Source organism: Myripristis murdjan, chromosome 12 (assembly GCF_902150065.1).
Source record: "Myripristis murdjan chromosome 12, fMyrMur1.1, whole genome shotgun sequence".
NCBI lineage: Eukaryota > Metazoa > Chordata > Actinopteri > Holocentriformes > Holocentridae > Myripristis > Myripristis murdjan.
Window position 1 is genome coordinate 5,933,852 of NC_043991.1, and position 18,643 is coordinate 5,952,494.

The window sequence follows — 18,643 nt, forward strand, 5'->3', positions numbered from 1 at the left end:
CAACTGGTCTGCCAAACTGCTTTTGTATTTCCTCTCACATTTCCGGCTCATTTCTACTCATAATGAAGACAGCTTGAATTCGATCAGAGAGATGAGCTGAAAAGATTCACAGATATGATTATTTGGACAACACCTCACCCCAATTATAAACATCACCAGATGTCACTAAATAAAAGATGAGATATATTCCCAGCTTTGCTTGGAGGGCACAGAAGGTTTTCTTCGAGTGCACACTCTCCATTTCAAAGAAACAAAATATGTAAATGCTACTATTTCCATTTTTATCTGAGCTTTGTTAGAAATAAACTCGACACTGCTGTCTAGCATTTCAGTGGTCTGTGTGCAGACCCACCAAATGTAGAACTATAAATGCCTGCACTGCCATAGATACTTTTGACACAGAACCATAAATCAGCCCTTTAATGAAATCTCGCCTCGCTGCCCTGTCAAGCCAGTCAACTTACGAGCTGCATCTGTGGTCTGTGGCACATAGTTGTTTTTTTTATGTTTTTTCACAGCACATTTGCTGACCCTGTTTGTGATCCTCTGTAGGGTCTCCAGATGCCTTAGGACCATTTTGGTCCTGGGAGGAAATCAAAAGAAATTTAAGTTTAAATAGTCATGCATTACAACTCAGTCTATTTTAATCCAGTTAAGTATAATTAACTATATTGATTTTACTGTGTGCATAACATTTCCTTTCTTTCCTCTGTGTAGGTCTTAGGCCAGCAGATTAATGACTTCACCCTGCCAGATGTAAACCTTATCGGAGAACACTCGGATGCAGCAGAGCTTGGTAGGATGCTGCAGCTCATACTGGGCTGTGCTGTCAGCTGTGAACAAAAACAAGGTGTGTACATATGCATGTGTTTACGTGGATTTTAATTTTATATCAGAAACCAATGTCCTGTTATATTATGATGTGCTACTTAGTGACTGAGAAGCTCTTCTTTTGTCTGTCCCTGTGTTTTTGTCCAGAGTACATCCAGACGATAATGATTATGGAGGAGTCAGTGCAGCATGTCGTCATGACAGCCATTCAAGAGGTAGCCCCTTCATGTGATCTAGACCCAAATACTGTTTACAAAGCATTAAATGGTTTGTTCTCCCAACTTCTGTACCAAATGGATGGGTTGGGAGGATTACTTTTAAATTGTGTTCCACCATAGATTACTGAATACATGCCCTAAAATGTAATTTTTAACATATTCCATTATATTACTCAAGTCACCTACTCTAAATACTTTGGATTACTTTTGGAATACTTCAGAATTTGCTTATTTGTCTAGGTCGCTCTGAATGTAGTTAACAATTGCTTTGGGGAATAACTTTTTAATGTACACAAAACACAAATGTGGTATATTTTGTCCAGCAACTGATTTTGTTGGCATCCACCATAGAACAAAGTCTTCAGTGTTCCTGTTCGCTTTCTAATGCCTGCCAACATTTGCTTTTGTTTATCATTCTCTGTGTATTTTTCTTGACACTTGTTATAAGAGTAGCATAGCACATTTATTAAGGAATAAAGCAGTGCATAATGTGTGTGGCTGAGTGAGAGAGGGTGGCAAAAAGTGATGATAAATGTGATTGGAGCAGAGGAAAGGGCTCGCCGGGTAAGATGTCACTCTCACATTAAGTGTACAGTGTAGGCAGTAGGCAACACGAGGGGCGATGCCACCACCCTTGTTAGCAATGTGACCATAAGCATCCCCCTTGTTAACGTGACATAGGGCACATAAGGGGAGCCTGAATATTCAGACTGCGGAAGAAACTAACTGCAGAGCGAATTCAGAAGAAGTCTAACACAGTCTGAACTGGATTCATTTGTCAACCCCACATATCTGACGATCCCAGCTGCCTTTTAATAAATCCTAAAGCATAGCGGTGACACCCTTTTGACTCATTTCTCATTTGTAATAATCGATGATGGGGTTGATCTCAGCTATCATTTTTTACACACCTTCTATCTTCATCCTCCGTGCTGTCTAAGATCTCATTTGTACTGAATGGATGATGTTCTGTAAGCCAGCTGATCATGAAGGAGTGCGCCGTCTTTGTAGCTTGACCTCTTAAAACAACCACTGTGCAACAAGGGCATGGAGTACCTCAGTCTGCAGATAGTTAGGGTGCTATAGAACGTAATGACCTGTTATTAAGGATGGGTATTTCAGATGGGTATTTCAAAAATGCTTAAAAGAGAGAGACAGAACAATAGTCACATTAACTTTTTTTTTCCATTATTATTATTATTGCTTATTTATTTTTTCCTTTAAATTTTTCAGTATGCAAAAATTCTGAAATCATGACACGTCCCTAGCTGGTACACAGCAGGTGTCATGTGTTCAAATGCGAGTACACAGTGTCAGATAACACATAGCATATTACGCAAAAATAATTGTGTTGCTTTAAGTTTGTGCGATATTCATTTGTAAATTTGAGTCGTCCTCATGACATGGACCATGATTTTTACCAAGCTGACCAGTCACGGTAAACAGATCAGTCTGCTCACAGTTCAGTGCAATAAAAGGAAAAGAATGGAAAAATGATCAATAGGACAGTTTGTAGTTTCCGTCAGAAAATTCACAGAAGCTCTAATTATGAAAACTGTTACAGGAGATTTTGTGTGTGCGTGTTGTGCCTAAGTGCTATTTGATGACAGTGTGGACAACTACAGCCGCTCATCACCATGGGAGTGTGGGCTGCAAACCTGCAGTTGAGGTTGTGAACTTGCCCTCGTAATGATGTCTTCTTCTGCCTTACAATTATATATTTCTGTGTGTTTCTCTAGCTTATGAGCAAGGAGACTCCAGTGACGGGAGGAAACGACTCGTATGTGGACCTGGACAGACAGGTAGGGAGAGTTTATGCAACCTTATTGTATTTGTTTTCTCTAGGGCTGTCCTGAATATTCAAGGATAATTCATTCAATGCTAATTTGGGGCAGATGGGTGTGGTCAGAAGTCCAAGCTTGCTCTTTGTTATTAAACTACTGTATGTTAGTCCAAGGACTGTATCAGTGACAACACTACAGTGTACACACACACACACACACACACACACACACACACACACACACACACACATGCTCTGTAACAGTGCATTTGCATTCACTTTAGTAATTGATTTAATCCCCTTGTATGGCAGTGAGCTGATGTCTGAACTGCCATGTAAATGAAAAACCAGGTCATTTATCATCATTTTCAGTTGCTCCTAGTGCCACTCATATGATTTTAAACATTCAAACAAACATCCATCATCATCTACCCTGTTAGTTTAACTAAGTGCTGATTAATTCATTTAGTTCATTGTAGAACTGTGAAACTGCATCCTTATTTGTTTCACATGGTTACAAAATATTTAATCATCCAATCCAAACATGTACATTTAAATATGTGTTAAACCTTGATTTGAATCTTGGAAGATACATTTAGGATTGAGCCCTGTTCTGAATTTCAAGGTAATTTTTTGGACAGTCATGTGCCAAACTCTTCAAAACACACATGCAAATGGTCTAAGATCAATGGACTTTTCTTTTAATCACAAATGCCATTAAACACAAAGTGACCTCGAACCACCCCTCTACCCATGTTTCACTCTGCCAGCCGCAGATACAGATCCTCGATCAGTTTAAAAAACAAAACAAAACAAAACAAAACAAAAAACAGCTTGCATCAGCAGGAGCTTTGTGCCTTGTGCCGTCTGCCATCACGGCCCTGAACAGTTTGTCTCAATAACATCTCTGACAACTTTGTGATCAATTGTATTGTGTATATCTGTATATCTCTAGTGCTGATATTTCTGTGTGCAGTGTTTATGTCGAATATACAAGTGTTCTTTATTACTTTTCAGATTCCTGCGAGACTGTGCTTTACACTCTTTATATACACTGTAAAAATAAATTGCCTCTTAGGGGCCACTAAAGTATCATCTCAATCTGTTAAACAGTCAAGTAGCTGTGGGTAATACCATCCCCTGAAAAAGCAGATTATGCTGTTAGTGGGTGTAAAAGATCATTTCCCAACTTCTTTTGTACGGATGAAACTGGCTCATTCAGGGTGCGCTGAATCATTGTTTCTGTTGTTCTCAGCTAAAGAAGACGGTGGAAGAGCTTAACGATGCTTTGGCTACCAAAGAGGAGATTGCCCAGAGGTGCCGTGAGCTGGACATGCAGGTTGGTTTGGAGATGGTCTGTCACCGTCAGACAATATGTAACATGCTTTTATAATTCACACTGGACCACCACCATTGTTTGTAGAAGAGAAATTCATTCTTGAACACTCAAAGCGTTTAAGCTGTGACACAGTCCCAAAGGTGTTTTTTTTTTCACATACATACTATACTATAATGTATAGGCAAATCTATAATTTGAGTGTGAATGCTATATAATACAGACAGTCTTCTCATTCTTTAACAATGATGATATCATCTTAAGATAATGAAATTTGAAATGGTCACTCTTAAAAAATTAAAATGGATTTAGACAGTTGGTCTGGAAGATTTGTTTGTTTCGGAGAAATGAGTATTATTATTTTTTTTTTTAACTTTATTTTCAAACTTATAGAGAAATACTGAGGCAGTACATACTGTAGCATTCCGGTTCCCAGCTTCTACTAGAATTTTCAGTATGTTATTTTTTCTGCTTTATTAAATAACTCTCTCAGCTGTCTTACTGTGTATCTCTGAAGCTATGTTTTTTTTGGTGATGCTTTAAAAAGCAGCTCCCTTTCTTACGTAATCAGTGTAATCGCACAGCTTCAAAAGCACAGCTGGTTCTGTTGCCTCCGGCAGACCTATCATTTACCTGCCCTTGATCAATTATTTTGCTGCAGCTTGAGAACAATAAACTGTTGCCAACACAGAGATGTGCTCTCTCTGTCTCTGTCTGGCAGTGTATCCCATAATTTATCTTTTTCTTTTTTTTTTCTTTTTTTTACATTTTACTACACCATAATTACGGAAAAGATGGAGCTGTAATTTAAAGGGTTACCTGTTGACCTGTGTTTTGATAAATATTTTATTCTCTAATTGCCTGACTGTTTCAATACTGTGTGCCTTGCTTTAAAGGCCCTCCATGTCCAAGAGGAGCGTGATAGACTGAGGTTAGAGTTTATTGAACTAGAAGAGAGGGTAAATCCAAACTTTCTTTTCTTTCTGTCTCTTTTTTCCATTCATGGTGTGTGGCGTGTCTAATAGTCCTGGATTTTCTCAGTCTGCTTGCAACAGCATCCCCTTTGGAATCCAGATTTCCCTTCTCCTACAGTGTATGTGCGTGCGTGTGAGTGTGAGTGTGTGGGCGCAAGTGTGTGTACACATATGTGCATGTGTGTGTGCACATGCATACGCGTGTGCATCTTTGAGCACACCAGCCACAATTTCAGTACTGTGTGGGTGTGTCAGTCCTCACCTTGACTAATAACCTCCTGCCTTGTTAACCCTGGTCTGTTTCATGTTTTCATGTTGGTAGACAGGAAGGGGAAGAGCTTGGCTTTTGGACCCAGGAAGGATTCACCAGAGGACATCACTGATACACACAAAACAGATATATCAAAATATTTGAAAAACAAAAACATGATGTGCACTTCATTACACTAATTTTGCGTGTAATGTTGCCGTTTTTGCTGTTAATAACTCAACATCTGTAGGAATTGAATATGATTTTGTTTTAGGCACGCTGTCTCTCTTTCTTTCAAATTGCAGATCAATTGGATCATCCTCACCTTATTTCCTTCTTTTTGTGCTGTTCTGACCATATCTTTTAGGAGTCACAACAAAATGACAGAAATAAGATGCTAAAGGCAAATATTCCAAAATTCCCCTTAGATTATAGACAAAGCTACATCTCATTACTTTGAAGAAGGTCCTAGTAAATCCTTTTAGGCAGTACCTGTACTGAGTGAAGTTACATCATCATGTTATTGTCCTGTTTGTTTGATTATCAACCACATTGGTAATTGGTAGCATTAGTTATTGATACTGTTATCAGCACTCCACTCCACTTATGTATTGGAGTATGACTTTAATAAAGTGATCCTATATAAAGCTCCTCCAGTCATCACTAGGTATTGCTATTTTTTAAATGTTTGAGAGTAGAGACATTTTTTTCATTTTAGATAGATAGATAGATTGATCGATAGATACATAGATAGATTTACTTTATTGATCCCAAACTGAGAAATTATGTTGCAGCAGCATCAGTAGAAACATAAAAAACTGTACTGCACTGTACAATATAAAGCAGGTAGATTAAATAGAATAAATGCAAAATATATACAATAAAGACTCTAATAGAATAAATGCAAAATATATACAATAAAGACTATAATAGAATAAATGCAAAATACATAGCATTTTTAAGGTATATGCTCACTATAATAAAAAAATATATATATATATATATGAATAACGAGCATAAGGTTTTATACCCTGCCAGTTTTCTCTGGTTGGTTATCACATCAGTACAAGACAGCACAATGTCTCACAATACACAGAAGCGAGCAATGGCTGCAGCTTTTCTAGTTTCTTTGGCTATAAATTAAGAGCAAATTAAAAAGGTGACAGGGGCAAAAAGTCAGGTTTACAGTATAGGATTCAGTTATTTCCATGCCTGGACAATGACAAGCTGCTAGTTTTCAGGCATCGCATCCAGCAGCAGAAAAATCACACTGACATGAAAGCCATGCAGGGAGTCGCAGGTGTTCTGCGTGTGTTACTGTTGCTAACTTACACACATCATCTCTCTAAATAAATGACATTTGTCTATTCCATATTAGTTTGTATTTCCATCAGCTTTAGTGAAGTTGGGCCACAGTTTTGATCATTTTAACTTTTCCTCCATGACTAAAAATCCACAGAAAGATCATAACACTGTTCCTCCTGGAAAAAAAAAACAAAACAAAACATTACACTGGGGTATAAAGGCAATCACCAGGAAATGTGTGAATGAAATAGAATGAATTAGACAGTTAAAAGGTGACAGCAGCACTGTTTGTCTTGGAGCTTGTCTCTGTTTTGCATCTGGCCAATCAGGAAGCAGTACCTAATTAGCACCTGTTTATCTAAAAGTAAACAGTAATGAGAAATTGTGGTATGCAGAAATGGTTGTACCTGCCATTTGGCATTTGGTAAAAGGCTCCTGCATATCATCATATGAAAAATGTCTGTGCTTTCAGTGAAAAAAAATATTAAGGTGTGCAATAACCATAATATTTTGACTCATTAAAGGACAATTCCGGTTTTTATTTATCATTGAGCGCGTGTAAAACACTGCACGCATACTTAACATTACCGGTTATTTTCCAAAGTTTTGATTTTTGAATGTTTTTCTTACCTGCCCATCAGCCATCACTGCGCATTCATTTTGTTACAGTATAAAAATCAAATTGCTAAGACTTGAAACTTGCTAGAGATGAGCAATGACGGAACACCAAGCCACACAGGTTTAGTAAATACATTTTTCTGACTTGGAGGTCCCAGATGCCACGCTCAAGTGTGCAACAATAATGTAATTTTGACAAAAATAAATTGGGGAAGAATGTTCACAGGTTTTTTTGTTTTGTTTATGACATTTCATTTGACATTTTTATGACATTTCTGCTTTAGTTGACAGTCACAGTAGAGAGAGACAGGAAAGTTAGAGGAGAGAGAGGGGATGGCCTGCAGCAAATGGCCTGAGGTCAGCTTCAAACCCAGGATGCTGCGATCAGGACTCATACTCGTATCCGCTGAGCTACCGGGGCGTCCCAGTAGTGTTCACTGTGATAAATTACCTGTCTCTCCAAGTCTCTTCAAGTTTTTTTTTTGTACTGTAAGGAAATTAATGGAAAAAATGGCCACAAGGGAGGTAGGAAAAATGCATTCAAAAATAAAAAAGTTGGTGATAATGTTGAGTGTGTGTGCAGTGTATTGTATGGGCTAAAATATGAATAGAATTGGAACTGAAGCAGAGTTAGAACTAGAATTGTCCTTTAGATAATTTGGGAGCCTGCTGAAAAATGTTTGTTTTTATGCTTTTTTTAAGGTGCCTGTGTCAAACGCACCCGTAATGGGTTTGTATTCCATAATTAGACCAAATGAAAAAAAAAAAAAATTCCCAAAACAAAACAAAACGAAAAAAACGGCTGCTGCTTTGCTACCCTGCCCATCACATTGAGAAGGCCACATCAAACCGCATGTAGCCCCGTTGGCTATGTCAGAGTTTGTTGGTTTGCCTTGTTGAAGTGTTTTTGATGTGTTGCTTGCTTTAATACCCAACTGGATACCACAGTGATTGTGTTTACCTGATGGATTTTATGATGTTAAAATGTGTGTAAATTTCAGTTTTTTTTAAAAAGATTATCCAACGAGGTGTCACTCATTAACTCATACTTTCTTTTCTTTATTCTCTCTTGCTCTGTCTGCTCCCCTTGCTCTTCCCCCTCCTAACTTCTTTATCTTCCTTTCCTTTTTTTTCTCTGCACCCTCATGCCATCCTCTTCCACCCCCTCCTTCCCTTACTCCTGACTCCATTTTTTTCCTCAACCTTTGTCCTCTGCTCCATTTCTTTTCCTCTCCCTGTTCATCATTGCTCCCCTTTTCTATTCTGCCCCAATTCCTCACCCTGTTGGTCCCCTGGCTTTCTCTCATCTTTCTTTCTTCTTCCTCATTTTTCTATTTTCTCTCCCTGTTTCCATTCATTTCTCCCTCCCCGTTCCCTTTCATCCCTCTCTGCCATTCCTCTCTTGGTCACCTATCTTCCTACAGGTGGCAGCCCTGCAGGAGGAAAAGAGCAGCTTGCTTGCAGAAAACCAAGTCCTCATGGAGAGACTTAACCAGTCTGACTCCATAGAGGACGTGAACAGCCCTGCGGGACGTAGACACCTCCAGCTGCAGACACAGCTGGAGCAACTACAAGAAGAGACGTTCAGGTAAGGGATGATGTGTTAGAGGAACGGAGTAATGGATCAGTCATGATGGAGAGACCTCAGCAAGGCCAAAGGCTGCAGATATCACACCCACTTCTATTCCAAGTTAATTTAACCCTCCATTAACTCTAGCCCCTGATACAAACCAGAGGCTGAAGTAACTAATTACATTTGCTCACATTACTGTAACTGAGTAGCTTTTTTGTATATTTGTGCTTTTTGGAGTATTTTTTTTAGAGTCAGTAATTTTACTTGTACTTAAGTACAGCTGTTTTCCATAATGGGAGTATAGGATTAAGACAAATCTGGTTTAAACAGATTAATTTCTCCCGGAGAAACCCGATTATTGAGCCATGCAAACCATTACTCTGATTTCTGAATGGCTTTTTACATGTGTGCATTTGCAGGAAAACACAGCGGGTAAGGAAACAGACACGATAAACACAATAAACACACAGTATACAAACTTTCTAGTCTACGTGGTTGTTAAAGGATGAAACTATCTCAACGTTACCTCTGATGAATATATAAGGAATTACAGAACAAAAGACGGGTGTTTTATTTTAGTTGTTTCAGTTCAAGAAGGCACTTGGTGTGAACATACTCTATGAAACAGTGTATTATTAAAGTAATCAGTGTACTTAATTTTCTCTCAAACTACCAGCGGAATACATTGAACACCTCTCAAATCTGAGTGTCTGCTTGAAAAGGCCTTGGAGTTGCACAGAACTGCAAATCTGTTGTGATGGGGCAGGCAGACTGAGTTTGTGTGTGCTATTCAAAATGCTGTCTTCCTGAATCTTGACAGATCTGAAAGGGTGATGTTTGTGATTCCTTTAGGTTGGAAGCCGCAAAAGATGACTACCGTATCCGCTGTGAGGAACTTGAGAAAGAGCTCTTGGATGTCAGGTCTCAGAATGAAGAGCTAACATCACTGGCCGACGAAGCCCAGTCCCTCAAGGATGAGATGGACGTGCTCAGGTTAGTCAAGGAAGCAAATTACAGGCTCTCTAATACTGAGATTGCATCAGTAGTTATTATTAACTGAAGACTCCATCCATTGTTTATGGGAATTGTGGTAACACAGCAAATCAAAAGCTTTATGTTGGAATTTTACTGTCACACATGATATCTACTGTACATGAAATTTCACGTGATCATTATTATCACATGATTATTCTTGTCCAGAGAACAACTTTTACATAGACATAGAGCAAAAATAACACTAATCTGTATATTTTTATCGTGTGCTTAATATTTTCATGCTGTTATATTTATCCATTAATTAATCATATGCTATTGGTTGATTTTGAATCTGGTTATTATTATCAATATATATTTTTTTATTTGGTAGCCGTGCCTCGAAAGGCCTTTCATGTGTACCAAATTTCATGCAATTTAGCCAAAAGGGGGCGCTGTAGTGGGTTTGATAAATGATGACTGCTGAATAGCTGCTTGTAATTAATACAATAACAAGTACAATGTTGTCTTTAGAATTAATTGATTATTGTTGCTGTAGGCTTTAGTACACAAACAGAGTAATGTATAGAGTATGATAAAGTTGTTGCCGGTTCAAATGTAGTATCAGCTAATTAAACTGATCATCTCTGTCGCTCGCTGTCCAGGCACTCGTCAGATAAAGTCTCAAAGCTCGAGGGAATGGTCGAATATTACAAAAAGAAACTGGAGGATCTGGGAGTTCTACGGAGACAGGTAATGCAATCACACAGACACACACAGCAAACTCACACCACACACAGACTTTAAACAGACGCTGCACAGACCGAAAAAAAAAACACCTGAATGGTACTCTTTGGGCAAAAAATGAATCGTAGGCAACTGGACTTGTATTTGTCTTAGGAAGACGTTTCGCCTCTTATCCAAGGGGCTTCATGAGTTCATGCGCATCGGTCTTTCTAGTCCGCACTAGTCTGACAAAGACAGTCGGGTAAGGTCCAGATATTTAACCTCTGTGGGAGTGTCCACCCGCATGAACTGATGAAGCCCCTTGGATAAGAGGCGAAACATCTTCCTAAGACAAATACAAGTCCAGTTGCCTACGATTCATTTTTTGCCCAAAGAGAACGATGACCTGGATAAATGAGAATATCCATAGACAACTGAATGGTATAAGTGCACTAGAGCTTCATGGATGCTCAGATGAAGATCTAGGTTGCTGCGAGTTGCTTGAATGAACCGAGTGGAAATGCAGTGACTTTTAAAAAGATGCCATCTGTAGACGGTACACTGACCAGTTATCTGATTTACTGTCAGTTTATACTTTGATGTATCAGCATATTTAGATGATAGAAGGCAGGTGGCCCACTAAAACAACAATCTCAGGTAGAAAAATCAAACAGGTAACAGACTGACATGTGACAATTGCAACTTTTGATCTGGTATGTGAAATGGCAATGCAATGGTCAGCCTTTTAGAACATATATTGGCTGATTATGACTGGGACCACTTGAACCGTACACTGCTGATATCTTACATTTACCCAACAATGTTTCACACATATAAACAGAGCATTTGATTTTCTTTTCTTAGCCATGATTTCATTGGTAAATGTAAGGCAAATCCAGTATGTGTAAATAATTGTTTACATGCATTCCTGAGTGTGAAGTTTGCCAAAGCTGACACTATATGTAAATGTCTAAAAAAAATCTTTCTTTCTCTCTCTCTCTCTCTCTCTCTCCCTGTGTCTGCAGGTTAAGCTGTTAGAGGAGAAAAACACTATGTATATGCAGAACACAGTGACTCTGGAAGAGGAGTTACGGAAGGCCAATGCCACGAAGGGCCAGGTGGAGACATACAAGCGTCAGGTAAGCCAAGCTGTGTTGACTTTCACGTGAACTGCTCCCAGAACACAAACGTAGGCCCCAAGGAAGTGGCTGTATTGCAATAAAAAAGAAATACCAATGCAAACATGATAAAAAGATGAAAAAACAAGTGCAGAAATAGTGTCCAGATGTGGTAAATGAATTTACCACATGTGCAAGTCATTATTTTGCGTCATTTTTATGCCATACATTAGCATCTCTGTCATTTGGTATCTAATCTGAAATGCCTGCGAAATATGTATGAAATTAAAAAAAAAAAAAAGGCTATGTTGAAATATTCTACATGTTGTTTCAGAGGTTCCGCCATCAACTTTGTGAGTTTTGATTCTTCAGTTACTTTTAATATAATAGATTTTCTTGATCACAACAAACTGCCACTGATGTTATTTTAGTCATCTTTCCCAAACAAGTGGCATTTTGGTAGCAACAGACACAACAAAAAGTAACTGAAAGACAAAAAAAAAAAAAAAAAAAAAAAGTTAGCTGATGTATTTTGTTTCATGGAACAAAGAATAATAGCTGGTAAGGCTGTGTGTAGCACAAAATTGCACATCCCACTCCTGCTCTCTACACAGCTTTTGGACTACACATGATCCGGTGGAACTGCAGAGTCACACTTGACAAAATGACACCAGACTTGGGCGCTGTATTTCCTCATTTGAACTCCTCTCCTCTCCTGCACAGGTGGTTGAACTCCAGAACAGACTCTCTGAAGAGTCCAAAAAGGCTGACAAGATGGAGTTTGAATACAAACGCCTGAAAGAGAAAGTGGACTCTCTCCAGAAAGAGAAAGATGTATGCACCATTCATTTTTCATTTGTGATAGCATCACCCAGTATAACTGCAGAGCCACCTCAGTGAACTAATATTTGTCAGGTAGTGCTATGATAGGAAAACAAGCTGAAGAAACATATCTGGAGATACGTTGTTTGCACACAGCTTGCAGTGTATCACAGAAATTCATCAACCCAGACGTAACGTTTGTGTAACGGCAAACATAGCGTTGCTGTCAAAATAAGATTTTAGCATGGGCTTGATTTAATGAAAGCATACAAGGTGCAATGATCTCTCTGAAAAAAGAGGAAAAAATATATTGAAAGCAGAGAAGACAGTCCAGTTTGTGGATAATATATTAAATATTCTGAATAAGAATAATAATCACCAGCCAAAATAATGAATATACATTTTAATAGAAATATTCCACCCTACCTGTTTCATTGTTATTCTAGTTATTAGAATCACATACGTGCTCATGTAAAACCTATTAACTTCCTTTACCGTAGGCCAACTTTGTAAGCCATCAGTCTGTACCACAGAAATACAGAGAAATTACACAAGATCATACCGAAACACCCCATACACACACACACACACACTGTTAGAATGTTTGACATTTTAATATCAATCCTCAAGTTAAACACGGCTTGTCAGCTATTCAGGTGGCAGAGGAAGAGGAGGAAAAGTTTTCCGAAGCAGACGCTGCTGCTTTGTGCCGAGCGAGAGGCAGCCAGTCAGGAGCCTGTTTGATACAGAGCCATTGTTTCGCTTTGAGAGGATTTACTCAGGGTCAGACAGAGTGTACAGTGGGCAGCAGGGACAAAGTTCAGGAAAAGGCAAAAGCGCTATATTACTAATCTTGTGACCTTGCGTTACTAATTTCTGTATTACACGTTCACACTTTTGTCTTTGCTCCCTCTCTCTAGCGCATGAGGACAGAGAGGGACTCTTTGAAGGAAACCATCGAGGAGCTGCACTGCGTTCAAGCCCAAGAAGGACAGCTAACGTCAAGTAATATTACACATCCACATCCATTACATCCGCTCTGCCATTTTGTAATGTCACTCTCTGTAGAAAGAACTTAATAATTTGGGGTTTTGGCTCATTCTGCACTGTCTACATCTCTCATCACTGTCACTCCAGGCTTCACACTTAGATTTTATTTAAAGGAATACTCCAACATTTTTGGCAAAATACCTTTTACCACCTTATCCAAACGGAGACAAGATGATTTCATACCATCTTCACCTCTGTGTGTTCAGTGGTTCAGTTCTTATAGCATTTCATGTTGGGAGTCATTAGCCTAGCTCAGTCAAAGTGGAAAAATAAACCTCAAAGCAACTCTGAAGCTGTGTTACTTACACAGTGTGTCATGTGGATTTTAAATACACTTTTTGTGTAAATGGGAGTCATTTCAGGAGAAGTTAGATGGTGGAATTGTAACTGTTGAACACATTTATCCTTTTGTCTATCACAGTGATCTGCTCACCGCTGAAGGTAGAGGAACAAAGCAACTCCGAACGCAACTCTCACTTTTTCCATTACATTTTTTTATGCATATTGGTACTGACTTTTAACTACCTGTCATTTAGCCCAAAGGAATGGAAGTATCGTAGCTGAGTCAGACTTTTACCAAGCAGTGACAGCTGTAGACTTGTTTACTGCGCCTGTCACTGCTTGGTGCGCTGACATTTCCAGTAAAATCGGGGCGAGCTCAGCACCTGTTTGATCAAGTTATTCAAGCTTTGCCTGGATGAAAAAAAAAATGTTTTTTGAGCTCTGTGAAAGCACAGTGGAGGAGAAGGTACATGTTGTGTGCTCATGTCTAGGTTATGAATGTGGTTGGCAGTTTTTATTTATTGCACCGTATCTCTGCTGCCTCCCACCTTTTTCTAGGCTAAATTCCAGCAGATTTTGAGTAATTTTGAACACACACTTATCTGCTACCCAGAAGCTCCAGTACCTGCATGTTTGTGTTTCCCCATTAATAACGGTGCTATCTGTTGGTGCAGGTCTGTTCCCGCTCAGCAGTGAAGGCTCGGATTCGCTTGCTGCTGAGATCACGACCCCTGAGATACGGTAAGACTGAAATAAACTAATTCAAAGTTTATCCTGGGCTGCAGTTGTCTTTCCACAAATCATTACTATTATCAACAATTAGCAATTTCAATTTATAAAAAATCATAAACTTCATCATAAACCAAAAAAGTTAATAAAAAGGAAGAGATGTGAACTTGTTGTCTGTGTCAGGACATTCATCAGTTTTGTTCTCCAGAAATGCCTGTGTTGGCATATCAGCCATGCATAACAAATCTCTGCCAGAACATAGTTGCAGTTTTTGATGTATTTCATCTTGCATCATTAACTGCAAGAAGGCACGACATCGATAACAAATAAAATCTGAAAGTTTGAGTATCTTAAACTCAGCCGGGCCCTGTCCTCCCCAGACCTTATGTCTGTTTGACACTGATATCGTGTGGACAGATGGTCTCTAGGCTTTTCCTGTTGTTGCTCCCTCTGCTGTTTTAAGGCAGATGAGACGGGCCCAAAAAGCCGGCTACGTATGCACAGTGAGTTATGTAATAGTTAGACTCCAGATGTGAAAGTTACATCAGCCCGTCAGCTGCTTTCCAAGAGAGCTACTTTCCTCCTGGCAGCACAGCCTGCCCGGCCTGCGAGTGGTACAGCTTGGATTAGCTCAGGGAATGTTTTATGTTAAGCTAGGCTGTTTCTAGTGAGCCTAAACAGCCCAGGTTTTCACGAGAAGTGAGCCAAGAAATAGCGTTTCCTTCTGACAGCCAGTCTGGCACTGAAGTGTCTTGTTTGTCTGACTTCTAGACTCCTAAAATCTGTCAGCATGGATTTAAATAATGTTTATTTGTAAAAATCTGTGTGTAGTTTTAGTGAGCTCACAAGCTTGTACACTCTGTGGCACATATGATCCAGATATCCGATTTCTAATCAGCTGTTTTGCAGTAACATTCTGGTGCACATAACTTTTGTAAATTAGGATTTTCACTTAAATCCTTATCTGTTTGAGGGATCTGAATCATAAAGTCACTGAAACTCACTGGTGGAAAAAGGGCTTCTTTGGTCTTGATGCAAGGGTAAGGTTTTTTTTAATGAGGACTAACCCAATGTTATTTTATCAGCAACGGTGGAGTAATGAAAAGGGTATGTTGCTTCAGAGTGATGTTGTGCAACCACAGACATTTTTCAAGATGAAGGGAAGGAAGCTGTGCAAGAGAGATACTTGATGTGAGATATCTAAAGAGGATGGCAGTGTGAAAAAGATAGTGATAATAAGTCAACTTCTGTTGCTTTATTCTCAGTTCATTCAGCTCTTTTCTGTTCAAGAGAGGGAGACTGATTATAGGTAACATGCTTGCCTTAGATCCAACCTGTTGCCCAAATAAGGAGCATCTGATCTGTATAAGGGATTAAATCTTGTGTGGAAATTTTTTTTTCCTTTTTTTTTTTTTTTTTTTTAAAGAAATTTTGTTTAATGGGTTCAACAGCTGGAAACACTGTTATTCTCCCAATCTATGCTTGCAAACAAATCAAACCTCCACCTCTGGTGTTGTGGGTGAGATATTTTACCTAATGAGCTACACAGGACCCTCTTATGCCGTCTTGCTTTGCCTTATAGTCCAGTCTGGCCTATCCAGCAGCTGTGAGTGTGTCTGGGAACATTTAGCCAGTTCTCCAGTTGGCGAGCAGTCAGCAACCACACCCTAAAAAAAAAAAACTGCACTCAAAAGGCAGACTGCTCTAAAGACATCATCATAAAAACAGAAACTATCTTATGTTTTGAATAGCTGAAGATGTAGGTGGATATTGGAACTGATAAATAAAGCCTCACACGATTCATAAATCTGAACGATTAACATCTGAAGTAGACAAATGTGTTATAAACACTTAAATCAAACTGACAGAATTTCAAACAGCGTCAGATTAGCACACCATCCTTATTGCGCCTTCTTAATGAAATTCACTTTATTTCTTTTTGTTTTTCGTTTTTTTTTTCTGGTAATTGTTCTCTTTTTTAAAATTTCCTGGTCAATTTCTTTTTAAGTTTTTACTAATTTCTTACTAATTTTCAGGTAATTTATTTGTTTTGTTGTCTTTGCCTTTTTTTCCTCTGTTTTTGAAAGAAATCACACACAGGATAACTCCAGCCTCCTTCACTTCATTTGCCCTTTAAAACACCTAAATTCCAATGTAGCTTTCTCCCAGCTCTCATTATTGATAACTACAAATGTACAGTTTTACTCATAGAAAAGTATAACTTTGAACATGCATACAGGTCATTTCTGACACCTTTGGAGATATTTGTACTTAAAATATTCTACCATTTGCAGTAAAATATCACTTTCATGTTCTCTCTTTTTTTAGGGAGCACCTGATTCGTCTTCAGCACGAGAACAAGATGTTGAAGCTGGCCCAGGAAGGCTCCGACAACGAGAAGATCGCTTTGCTGCAGAGTCTCCTGGAGGACGCCAACAGCAGAAAAAACGAACTGGAGACAGAAAACAGGTCAGAGAACAAAAAGCATGCAGCTTTGCCGCCGGGGAACAGGAGAAAAAAAAAAAAAAAACTTGAAGGGTAAAAAGTGGATAGGCCATATATTGACTGTCCAAAACAAGGATGCCTTCATTTTGTAAGAACACCCACATTTTTTTAATAAAAATCTTCAAAGCAAAATATAATAAGATTTCCCACATTTTTTAGAAACTTACCACAGTTGTTATTACATAGGCTAATGCATGATTTGCATTTTTTTGGACAAATATATAACAATTCAGTGCTGTAGGTAATATCATGTCACTACTGCTATCTATGTTTACATCAAGTGCCACACCTTATTTACTTAATATTTACTTAAATAAATTGCAGTAAATTGCACAATTCTAAAATATATGTGTGTTCTGCTCCCTTGAGGCTGATTGCTCACTTTTTGAAGAGTATCCAACTGTAACTTGCAGTCACTGAAACAGACCCTTCCCACGGAGGGAGGTTAATGTAATGGGAAAGTGAGGGGAGCATTTATAATATGATCAGCCGCTCCCTCACTCTGTAGACATATCCTAGATACTTTTACTACACAATGTAGGAACATTTATTACATTTTGCATTCAAAGTTTTTATTACAAAATGTGACAACTTATTACAAAATGAAGGAAAGGGTTATTACATTTTTTAAGTTATTACAAAATGTAGCATTATTACATAATGTGTTGTAAAAGCCTCAAGCTTGCTTCTTTGACCTTTCATCCACCACTGCCCATGTAGTGCTTTACTGATTGCTGTATTCAAACTGTGGTTTTAAACTGATGTTATTGATCTGTGCACCATATGAAGGTTGATAAATCAGCGTCTGATGGAGGGACAGTCTCAGGTGGAGGAGCTTCAGAAAAACCTTCAGGAACAGGGCTCCAAGGCGGATGATGTGAGTAATGCAGCTCCATGCATGAGGTCCTGTATGGATTCACGTTGGAGGTGTGACATTGTCTCTGGTTGAAATGTTGGCAACAGCTGCAAAAAACAAATCCCATCATATGAGTACTTGGCGACTAAATATGGTCCCGATTTGTAGCCTTCCACAGCAACTATAACAACGTTTCTGCAGCAAAGCCGCCATCTGGGGGAAAAAAAGAGGCCTGTTCACATTATTATAGTATTAACATCCGTCTGGGTTGATCCAATCACAGGTGGACAGTTGAGACCGATGGCTGTTCACACCTGGCCTCATCACGCATCTCAAATGTTTCTCCAGTGACTGATGATCAGTTTTGTTTTCAGACTCAGGCCCTTCAGAATTACTTCTTTCCTTTCTTCTCTTACTTTGATTCCTCTGCGCCTTAACTCCAACTTTCTCCCACCGCTTCTTCTTCTCTTCTATATTCCATGCTGCCACTATCTTCCCAACATTGCCCATCCATAACACACATTATCTTTGAGGTCACATTGCGACACATAGGCATTCACACTACAAGTACTTTGCGGACCATTGCCTCCCAAACCACCTCTAACCCATCTCTGAAGATGGTTTGAGTTAGGGCGTCTCCATGACTCACTGAACGCCGTTTTTACGACTGTACTTAGGGCTGTCCACTTGTCATC

General features: G+C 38.9%; 1 protein-coding gene across 4 annotated transcripts in view; it reads left to right on the top strand.

Moving 5' to 3' along the window:
• The window catches only part of hook3 (hook microtubule-tethering protein 3), a 52,403-nt gene that overhangs the window by 21,028 nt on the left and 12,732 nt on the right, over positions 1-18,643 (top strand). For all 4 annotated transcript variants that reach the window (XM_030065023.1, XM_030065025.1, XM_030065024.1 and 1 more), the window contains exons 5-17: positions 718-850; positions 979-1,046; positions 2,789-2,851; positions 4,088-4,171; positions 8,740-8,903; positions 9,741-9,881; positions 10,526-10,613; positions 11,612-11,725; positions 12,428-12,538; positions 13,447-13,531; positions 14,533-14,599; positions 16,916-17,056; positions 17,882-17,969. In XM_030065023.1, coding sequence (XP_029920883.1) covers positions 718-850; positions 979-1,046; positions 2,789-2,851; positions 4,088-4,171; positions 8,740-8,903; positions 9,741-9,881; positions 10,526-10,613; positions 11,612-11,725; positions 12,428-12,538; positions 13,447-13,531; positions 14,533-14,599; positions 16,916-17,056; positions 17,882-17,969 — 1,347 coding nt within the window. The remainder of the gene's footprint in view (positions 1-717; positions 851-978; positions 1,047-2,788; positions 2,852-4,087; positions 4,172-8,739; positions 8,904-9,740; positions 9,882-10,525; positions 10,614-11,611; positions 11,726-12,427; positions 12,539-13,446; positions 13,532-14,532; positions 14,600-16,915; positions 17,057-17,881; positions 17,970-18,643) is intronic.